General features: G+C 36.6%; 1 protein-coding gene across 1 annotated transcript; it reads left to right on the top strand.

Moving 5' to 3' along the window:
- The first annotated feature begins 3108 nt into the window (after positions 1–3108).
- tarbp2 (TAR (HIV) RNA binding protein 2) lies at positions 3109–10913 on the top strand. Its single transcript, XM_038295298.1, has 7 exons — positions 3109–3349; positions 7468–7782; positions 7933–8002; positions 8372–8489; positions 8737–8864; positions 9059–9254; positions 10472–10913. Exons 1-7 carry the CDS (start codon positions 3297–3299, stop codon positions 10627–10629), a joined length of 1038 nt encoding a protein of 345 aa, XP_038151226.1. The 5' UTR covers positions 3109–3296; the 3' UTR covers positions 10630–10913.
- The last annotated feature ends 248 nt before the right edge of the window (positions 10914–11161 follow it).

Raw genomic sequence — 11161 nt, 5'->3', positions numbered from 1 at the left:
AAATCCTATACACTACTGTTTATGCTCTAAAAACATTCTAAATGACTTTGTTTCGAGTAAATTCTGGATGCTACCCACTCAGGACACTTGGAATACATTGGACGAGCAGTATGGAGGAATATTGACATGTTTTTTGTGGACTTTTATGGACCTTTCTGTCTCGGGCACCATAGACCTCCATTATTTGAACGTCAGCAGACAGCAAGAAGCCTCCCAGATCTCCAGATGCATTTGAGATATCAAAAAAGTACTCCAGGGTGTTGTTCAGCATGGGGGTGAGTAGAAAATGAAGGCTAATCATGTTTTGGGTGTACTATTCCTTTAACCAGAGGACTTGCAGTGCGATGACAGCGTCATTTATTTCTGAACATTTTAGTAAGAATTGTGTCCAGGTGGTTGCTTGGGACACCCGCTGGACACAGTGTAGGTGCTCACAGATGGAAAAATTGTATTTGTTTTTTTATTTTCATTTCCTTTAAATAACAAAAAGACTTACAAACATGAGTTGAAAAAGGCTTTCATATTTCATGCATTGAAATGTAAAACATAAAATAAAAGTGTGAAGCTGTTATTTTACTAGAGTAATAAACATATCGGCTGTTCTAGAGGATTTAGTCTCTGGTAGCATTTATGATGCTTAGAAATGTCTATTGAAATGTTCAGTTTGTTTCAGTAACTGTATTATATAGCCTAATGCATGTTTGCATCTCACTGGTTCACCATGTTTTTGATGAAGAAAAGTGAAATTAATGGAGAACCTTCTGTTGCTGCCACACTCGGCTGTCCTTCATCACATCAATAAAGTTTATACAAACATCTGATATTACATCTATACGTATGTTTTTTTTTTTTTTTCGTGTGTTTCTGACTTGTATTTCCACATAAATAATAAATGTTCCCAATTAAGAATGTAAACTCCCCACTTTAGCAGTCAAAGACATCAAATAGTCATATGTTCACCTATGTATTTCATACACCACATAAAAAGTATTATGTCACAAATATGAATAAAAACAGCTTTTTTAAATAATCTACTTTTGAGTAGGAAGAACAAAGCATAAATAACACAATTATCAAAGCTCAGTTTGCTGCATTCTGATCTATACTGAGGAACTCTGGTCTAAGTTAGATAGCTGGAATCTCTTTTTCTGCTGATGTGACTGGTGGTAGCAACTCAGCAGCAGAGCATTCTGGGATTTGTAGTATGAATGGTTAATGTTCTATTTACCAATGGGCCAGCTCTGGTAAGCACAAGTGTGACAACAAAATGAAAATGCATGATGGGTGTAAGCATAAAATTCTTTTTATGCATGAATTCAGCCTCAGATGAAATAAGATCATTAATTCTAGATCTGCAGCAGAGAAAAGTCTCTCCGTGTTCAGCAGCTGATAGAGAAACAGGAGATGTTGGGACTAAAACTAATTCTGATCGTTGCTCTTCAGTTTTAAGGTAAAAATCTGTTTTCAAATAAAGCTGAGACAAATAAAAGGATAGTTTTAAGCCTACCCTAAAAAGTAGACAGAGTGTCTGCCTGACTGACTAAAACTGGTAGTTGGCACCACAGAAGAGGAGTCTGATAACTAAAAGATCTGCCTCCCATTTTACTTTTGGAAATTCTAGGAGCCACTAGTAAACCTGCAGATTGAGAGCAAAGCTCTCTGTTAGGAATATAAGGAACAATCAGATCTATGATATAAGATGGAGCTTGGCCACATTTAAGCTATCTCATTCAATGTCAGCATGGATGTTCAAACGCCCCATGATAATGACCTTATCAGTGTTTCACAATAAATCAGGTATGAGCTCTGAAAACTGATCTAAAAATTCAGAGTAAGGACCTGGTGGATAATACAAGGTTACAAAAAAAGAGGTTTTATTATTTGGCAGACTGAAAGATTGTTGCTACTCCTCCTCCTTACACAGAATATCTGGGTATGTCAAAATTTAATGTTTATTATGTTTAAAATCTGGTTATTATGTTTAAAATTTAAGAACTAGAGGCAGACAGTTTTTATCTTTTTTTTTTGCAAGGATATTGCAAATCTCCTATTTAGAGCTATAAATGAATTTATAATAAGAAAGATATTGACTCAGGGCGTGCTTTGGTGGCACAGTGGTTAGCGCACACGACCCATGTATGGAGGCATTAGTCCTCGACACAGGCTTGAACTTACCAGGTTTGAGTCCAGCCTTGGATCATGTTTGTTTAATGTCATTCAAGATTTTTGGAGTAGTTTTTAGGGAAGGCTCCACCCTCAAGGAAATGAACTGTCAGCTTTGTTTTAACGCTTATTAAAGTTGGTGTATATTTTCGAAACTCAAATGCAAAACATTTAATTTTGTAATTTTACTGGGAAACTTTTTGTTTCATAAATGCAGATTTTTTTTTAAGTTAAGCCAAGTTTAATATATATAATTTTATAAGATGCTTTTGTGAGTCTCAGAATTTGGTTAAAAGTAACCCTGCTAAACAACTCTTTACTTTGATTAACAATCTTGATTTGGTGTAAATCTCAATGTTTGCATTGCACTTTTTGTTTCTTCGTTTTTTTTTTTTTCTTTTCATAAATTTTTTATATATACAACTCGACCTGTGTAACCTACGGAAGAGGATTAGGGCCACTGGAAAAAAAAAAAAGTGAACTGATTTTTAAATTTTATCTCAATTAATATGGGAAAAAAGTCAGCATTCTGAGATTAAAGTCAGAATTCTAAGATTAAAGTCAGAACTTTGAGAAAAAAGTCAGAATTCTGAGATTAAAGTCAGAATTCTGATTAAAAAAAAAATCAGAATTCTGAGATTAAAGTCAAAATCCTGAGAAAAAAGTCAGAATTCTGATATTAAAGTCAGAAATCTGAGATTAAAGTCAAAATTCTGAGAAAAAAGTCAGAATTCTGATATCAAACTGAAATAAAATTTAAAAATCATTTAACTTTTTCTTTTTTTTTTCAGTGGCCCTAATCCTCTTCCGTAGTAATTGGACGGATTATGTGTACAAAAAATATTGCCATGTATATGATGTTCTAATTTATAGACTTTGGACCACAAAAAACAAAAAAACACGAGTCGAGTTTTACTGGCGGTCACAATATACGTCATCATTGTGGGCCGAAGTTTGATGAAGCAGAGGGGGTTCTTTTTTCATCTCCTTTCCTTCCTTCCATCATGTTTTAGCCTCTTCATCTTTTAGGGGGAGGGGGCCAGTAAAATACCGTCTAATGAAAGCTCGTGTATGTTCTGGTGGGGGGGATTTGCCATCCGAAACCGATCGGCTCCGTCTGCACGCTTTAGGTAATGAACGACGAGACAGAATCGGAGAGCTGGAAGAGAAACTCCGGGAGCTCCAGGTAAGGCTGACCAGAGCAGCATCCATGCTCACTGACAAATCAATTCAGATTTGGTCGGAATATGTGCCACTGTGTTACACTGTGTATATTTATGTGTGAAGATATGTCTAGTTTTTGCAGGTCCTCTTATTGAATTAGTAAAGCTAACTGGTAAAGTGTTGAGCCGCTATGTTTTCTGACTTCTCACGTTATGCTGAAAGTCCCGTTTTTTTGTCCCACCTAAATAACCATCCTCCCCTCTTTCTGCTAATTACTTTAGTTCCCATTCAACTGTTGACAAGCAGAGGTGGGTAGAGCATCCTAAAATGGGACTAAAGTAAGAGTAGCGCTACTTCATCACATTTTTACTCAAGTAAAAGTCAAAAGCAGCCTTTAAATAATTAATCAAGAGTCAAAAAGCAACTGATAAACCCATAACCATAACAGCTGATTTAATATTTTACAAAATGGCGTAACATTAAACAAAATATTAAGTGATATGTCAATTCTGTTTTTTTATTAAAGAATAACAACAAAAATAAACTTATAGCATCCTGTAATTATACAATAAAAATTAAAATGAATGAACTAGGGCTGCAACTAACGATTATTTTGCATATTGATTAATCTGTTGATTATTTTTTTGATTAATCGATCAATAATCAGACAACCAAAGGTTCCTAAAAGATGATGGGTTTTTTTTCTTAATTAAATCAGGTGAAACTAAAACCTTTCCACTTAAGGAGTTCTGGATTGAAAATATTGACAGACGAAAACATTTTTTTTTTTAATCTTAAATGCAAAATGCTTTTAAATTTTTTCTTTTTTACAATTTTGATACAATTGCTGCTCTAAGTGGCTAAATACACGTTTTAGAACCTCTGTACTCCAGTTAATCTTAATCGATTAATAAAATAGTTGATGATTATTTCAATAATCGATTGTTTCGGTCCTAGAATGAACACTCTTTAGAATAAATGTTCTGAGTTATAATACTTACAAAATAATTAATCACAGAATGTAAGAATAGTTTAAATTAGGGTAAACTGTTTATTTTCTCTCAACCTTAAAAAGACAGAAAATTTAACCATTTAACCATTAACCAACATTTAACCAATAAATACAAAACTGACTTTAATTGGAAGGCAGCTGGACATTCGCTTATCTTTCTGAAGACGATTCAACACTTATCCACGTCTTCAGAAAAACAGCCAAAGTCCTGTGGATTTGGTTTAAACAAGCTTTTATTCATTAAGTGAAGTTACTCACTCAAGAATTTTACTGAGGTAAAATTAGTGACACTTTATTATAGTTTCACAGGGGTTGGCGTTAAGGATTTTTACCACTTGCCCAGTATAATGTTTGATAAATATAGTTCCTAATATTCATTTTTGTATATATATCAATGAAACATGTTTGTTTTTTAAAACTTTTTTGTAATTCAGTATTTTTTTTATTTACAGGTTCCTGGTGTGTATATGCATGCCTCAGATAATGAACTCAAGCCTACATTACCGTGTTAACATGCCTTTCAATCCTTCCTGCACATTCTTTTCAAACTAAACTTTGCTTTAAACTGTTGTGTGCTTGGGAAAAATACAAATTGTAATGGTAAAAATCTAAAAAAAAAAACTTGACATGTTAAAAACTTAAGATAAATCACAAGATAGAAGTCAATGTCACAAACGAATAACTTATTTTAGAGTCACAGTATGTTTATACAAGATAATACTATTAATATAATGTGACTTTTCTAGAGAATCATTATACAGTTATTTTATACAGGGTTTCCACAGTCTTACATAATTTCAGAATTCCCTGACTTTTAACTGACTCAGGATTAATTTTCCCTGACAAAATAAATGCAGCAACAAGACAATAATAATAACATAACAGGTCACCAATTTAACATGTTTAGCTCTATAACATTTAAATGCACCTCTCTAATGTCTGAGAGAAAAAAATTAATGAACATTTTTTAATGTATGACCACTGTACAGAAGACTGCCATATGATAGCGCTTTCTAGCTTGTTGGTCGTTTTGGTAACTACGTCACAATTGCCGCTAGGTTGACAAAAATCACGCCATATGGCGGAAGATCTTGCGGCTTTTTCAAATCACGCGAGAATGTGTACAAAACAACAAAAATGGCACCGGCTGGGTCGTTTTCAGCTAATGTCGGTGATTTTAAAGTAATTTTGAGTGATAAATATTTTTTTTTTGCGATCACTGCACTTGCCCGGCGGGCAAATGCTATGAAATTTGTACTCTCCCGACAATAAAAAGTACTTGCCCCGGGCGATAGGGCAATGGTTAACATCGAGCCCTGACGGGGTTTCCGCAGTCTTACATAATTTCAGAATTCCCTGACTTTTAACTGACTCAGGATTACTTTTCCCTGACAAAATAAATGCAGCAACAAGACAATAATAATAACATAACAGGTCACCAATTTAACATGTTTAGCTCTATAACATTGTAACAGACTGTTCTGTGTCTGTAGGTTAAAGTTGTGTCCATCCCTGTTGCCGGGGAGCGAAAGTTCGCTGGGTGTACGGCAGGGGGAGCTTGTGAGTTTTGGTTATGTATTAGAAGAAGAAGAAGAAAATAAAACTCACAAGCTCCCCCTGCCGTACACCAAGCGAATTTTCGCTCCCCGGCAACAGGGATGGACACAACTTTAACATACAGACACAGAACAGTCTGTTACAACATTTAAATGCACTTTCCAATGTCTGAGAGAAAAAAAATGAATGAACATTTTTTAATGTATGACCACTGTACAGAAGACTGCCATATGATAGCGCTTTCTAGCTTGTTTGTCGTTTTGGTAACTACATCAAAATTACCGCTAGGTTGACAAAAATCACGCCATCTGGCGGAAAATCTCGCGGCTTTTTCAAATCACGCGAGAATGTGTACAAAACAACAAAAATGGTGCCAGCTGGGTCGTTTTCAGCTAATGTCGGTGATTTTAAAGTAATTTTGAGTGATAAATAATTTTTTTTGCGATCACTGCAAATGCGATGAAATTTGTACTCTCCCGACAATAAAAAGTACTTGCCCCGGGCGATCGGGCAATGGTTAACATCGAGCCCTGCAGTTTCACTTTGTAAAAAAGCACAATGCTGTAAAAATACTCCTAAAAGTACCTTTTTTTTCCTCAAAAAAGTTACTCAAGTAAATGTAAGTGATTAAATGTAGCTAGTTGCTACCCATCTTTTGTGAAAGGTAGCTCAGGAAATGATAACTGATACCAAATAAAATGTCTTGAAAGCAGTGTTAAGCATAAAATAGTAACCTGATTCATTAAAAAAGCTATTTTTCAACAAAAGAAAAATTTTTATTCTGTAAGATGGTCTATTTCATTTTTTCAGCATTTACAGAACTGCTCTTATTTTGGCAAAGTTTTAGTTTTCTCCATCCTGCTAACATTCTGGAAATGTTCTTCCCTCCCTGAATCACCATGAAAACACTTAAGTTCATTTGAAGAAATTATTTTAATGTAATCTGCACACAGTTTTTTAATCATTATTATTTAAGCTGGCACACATGTTTATGATAAGCTGGTGCTGTGGAACTTCAGTGAGAAAAAAAATCCTACCAAATCCTTTTTCAGGTGCTGGAAAAGACCAACATCACTTTCTCTTAAGTTTTAATTAATTTACGGTAGTCCCAAATATTGGATCCAGGATTCCTGGTGATCTTATTGTGAAGGGTTAATATGTGTGCAGGGGATGCTGGATTTGGGTTTATTTTATTTTTTTATTTATTTATCCTTTATTTAACCAGGTAATACCAACTGAGATTAAAAATCTCTTTTGCAAGGGAGACCTGGCCAAGATAGGCATCAAAATTACATCACATCATTACATAGGTACAAAGACACACACATAAAAGCCAAAAATGCACTTACAATAAAATTTCAATTAAAACATTGACATGTGAGGTAGTCTAACTCAAAACATCTCATTCTCAGCTTAAAAGTATTATTTATTGCCAGAATCAGTTTGCCACTAATAAAACTAAGATTTAAGAGGTATAAGTCATTGCATTGAATATTATGCTTCATGTTCTAAAATCATAATTGCATCTCTATTACACTGCATCATCCAGGGTTTTTACTCTTGTTTCGTAGTATTGAGCAAATGCTGGCTGTGAATCCCGGGAAGACGCCCATCAGTCTGCTGCAGGAGTATGGAACGCGGATAGGCAAAACCCCAGTGTACGACCTGCTAAAGGCCGAGGGACAGGCCCACCAGCCCAACTTCACATTCCGCGTCTCTGTTGGAGAGATCAGCTGCACCGGCCAAGGGCCCAGCAAGAAAGCTGCAAAGCACAAAGCAGCCGAGGCTGCTCTGAAGATGCTAAAGGGAGGCCTGGGAGGCCCAGCTGGAGTTTCTCTTGGAGAAGAAGATTTTACCGAAGTTGATGTGTCTGTAGATGAAGACAGGTCAGAAATCTCAGAAATGTTATGTCACAGATGTCAATCCAGAGTCATTTTAAGTACTGGATAGATTCCCGACTGACCTGACATTTTAACATTTAGCAAATGCAAGATAATGGTTTATGTGGTTTCATAGGTTTCCCCCTCTGTCTGCAGTTCTCAAATAGATATGAAGACCTCAAACAGTTCCCAGCAATCTGAATGTAACCCTGTGGGAGCGCTGCAGGTAAATAAGATCTTTGTCTACTTTTTTTTTAACCAATTATCTATTATGCAGATTGTTCTTATACAGCTCGACTCAATGAATTATAATATTTTAAAAAAGCAAATTGCATCAGTAACTCAAGAGTAAAATGAATCTTTTATGTAGATTCATTACACATTATTTATGTATAATAAATGTATTACATTGAATGGTGATGTGGTTTGATTACAGCTAATCAAAGCCTGAAATTCTGTTACTATCATGTCAGCAGAGTTTCCTATGACTATTCTGTCTATAGCATGAGAAACCTCCAATTTCTGTAACACACATTATTTTCCCTTTTCATAAGCTGTCCTTTTGTATCTCTTTTGTGTTTGATTTCTGTGTCAGGAGTTAGTGGTGCAGAAAGGATGGCGTTTGCCAGAGTACACAGTCACCCAAGAGTCTGGTCCAGCGCATCGCAAGGAGTTCACCATGACCTGCAGAGTCGAGAGATTTGTAGAAATCGGTACGTTTTAAAATGATCAACTTATACCCCTCATGAGCTTTTAGTCTGGATCAAACCATGAATTTTTATTTTTCATGGTAATTAGACCTTGTCTTCATACAACTTGTATATTAGGTTATTTGATCCAGGGAGCTTGGTGGTTAAATTGGAGCTCCTGTCATGCAAATAAATATATAATTTTTACAGTTTTATGTCCCACTGGATAAAAAGTAGTTAATATTTTATTTTTTATTTTATTTATGTTCAGGAAGCGGCACGTCTAAGAAGCTGGCCAAGAGAAATGCAGCCGCCAAAATGCTTTCCCGGATACATGATGTGCCGGTGGATCTGAGAAGCACTAATGATGCTGAGGCTGAGGAAGACACATTTAATATTGTAAGAATGATGCAAGACCTCTTACAGTTAATAAAGATCATCAAATGGGATTAATCAGTATAGAAAAGATTTAGCATTTAAGAACCAGTCACAAAAACAAAAGCTATTCCATTAGCTGTGGTAGGCATGATTGATACTGCTTTTTGGGAAAATGAGCCTGTGTGCCAACTGATCCTGCCCTCCTGTATTTAAAGCACATGGGAGGCAGAGTGGAGTCGGGTAAAAGTAAAGGCTACAGCTGCACGTGGGACTCACTGCGTAACTCTGCTGGAGAGAAGATCCTCCAGCTCCGCAGCCACCCTCTGGGAATGCCCGCTGACTCCAATTTCTGCTCCCTGCTGAGCGACCTTTCTGCAGAGCAGCGCTTTGACGTCAGCTACCTTGATCTAGGTGAGCCCCTGAATGCCGACTGTCAGAGCTACATTCACCTCAGCATTGTACCGATGTCCTACCACACTGGAGGTTTGAAGCTGTTGACATGATTCAGCCTAATGTGTCGTTAACCTGACCCAGTCGTTGCAAAGATTTTCACACATCTTGTATTGTCTGCGCATTTTCCACATTGCAACCAGAAAGCTGAAGGCATTTCATTGGAATTTTGATATTAATGCGGTTAGAAAACACCCTAAGTTTTCACAAAGTACCACTGAATCCTTCTCAATTTCAAACCAAATATATTTGCATGTCAGTTTGAATGAGTATATCAGTGCAACTTTATGCTCTCTATTGTTCTTGAGGTTGATTTAAACATATTGTGATATATATTGTGTATCGTGATTATAGCCCAAATATATCATGTTAGATTTTCTTCATATCGCCCAGCCCTAGGGACAATGTGTGTGTTAGGAAACACCCTGAAAAGATGTTTTATGGTGGAAAACGGCTGTGAGATTATCATTTATGACTGAAGGTGGTTAAAGTTGTTAAGAAGGGATACATCTTGGACAATCCTGAAAGAAAACCTTTTAATAAAAATAATAATAATTAAACTTTACTGATCTCTAATTGGAAAAATTTACCTCTGCATTTGACCCATCCCTTTGGGGAGCAGTGGGCTGCCGTCGTGGGGCACCCAGGGAGCAGTGTGGAGTTAAGGGTCTTTGCTCAGGGACCCAGAGTGGCAGTCTCTGGGAGCGGGGCTCGAACTCAGAACCTCAGGATTCCAAGCTTGATGCCCTTACCTCTAGAAACCACAAAAGACTTAAACTGCAGTGTACGTTAAAAAACTGACCTCCCAGGAGGATATTATAGCACTTTATGACTCTACAGGCTGCAGCATATTTGTTTGTGCATAGCCCTTAAACACTTCAGGTTTCGTCTGGTTAACTTTTAAAACTTTGTTCTCCTTTCTGTTGCTAATCCTGATTGCCTTGACTGGAAATTAAACCAATGGAAAATAAAAATGTGCAGAGAAATACAAACTGCTTTTCCTTGGATGTAATTAAAATGGAGACATCAGTAATAATGGTGTGATGAATACAGAACATGGTTGTGTTTGCTAAGCTAAAATTGTCTCATCTTTTTCTAAAACAGTTTTCAATTCTGAAATTTATATGAAAACTGACCCTGATAATGTGTTGCTCTCCTGTTTCTCTGTTTTGTTTTAGAGGAGCGCAGCCTCAGCGGCCTTTGTCAATGTCTGGTAGAGCTGTCCACGCAGCCAATCACAGTATGCCATGGTTTCGCCCAGAACGTAGATGCTGCACGCGCCAACGCGTCTCACAATGCACTGCAGTACTTAAAAATCATGGCAGGAGGGAAATGACAGACCTGCTCGGTTTTCCTCTCCGCAGACGCACCACCACACTAAATGCCAACAAACTTCTCCTTTTTGGACAAAGGCGGTATTTTTTGTGACATGAAAAAAAAGGAAACAAACACGAAAGAAACCTCAGATTCTACATTGAGGGACTTTTTTCTGCTCTAAAATTAACAAATGAAGTACTTTCCTTTACTCCCTACATGTGCCACTGTTGTTTTTATTGCCTAAGATTCATCAACACATCTTTGTACAATTTTGCATATTTGTCACTAATTGTTCTAATGTACCGTATTTTCACGACCATAAGGCGCACCGGACTAAAAGGCGCACTCTCAGTTATGTGTCCCATTTCTGTATTTAACACACACATAAGGCGCACCGGACTATAGGGCGCGTTTTTTATATACAGGTACATGTCCTCTACTACCTTTAAATAGCTCTACTGCGTATTTAAAAATACAGCGGGGGTAAAACTGAGTATGACTGTGCTTTATTCATGTATTTATTACAAAGTATTAATCAAACCTGGCAGCTG

Source organism: Cyprinodon tularosa, unplaced genomic scaffold, assembly GCF_016077235.1.
Source record: "Cyprinodon tularosa strain WSP-4 unplaced genomic scaffold, ASM1607723v1 ctg10, whole genome shotgun sequence".
Taxonomy (NCBI): domain Eukaryota; kingdom Metazoa; phylum Chordata; class Actinopteri; order Cyprinodontiformes; family Cyprinodontidae; genus Cyprinodon; species Cyprinodon tularosa.
Note: the sequence above shows the minus strand (reverse complement) of the source record. Positions and strands in the feature narration are given on the sequence as shown.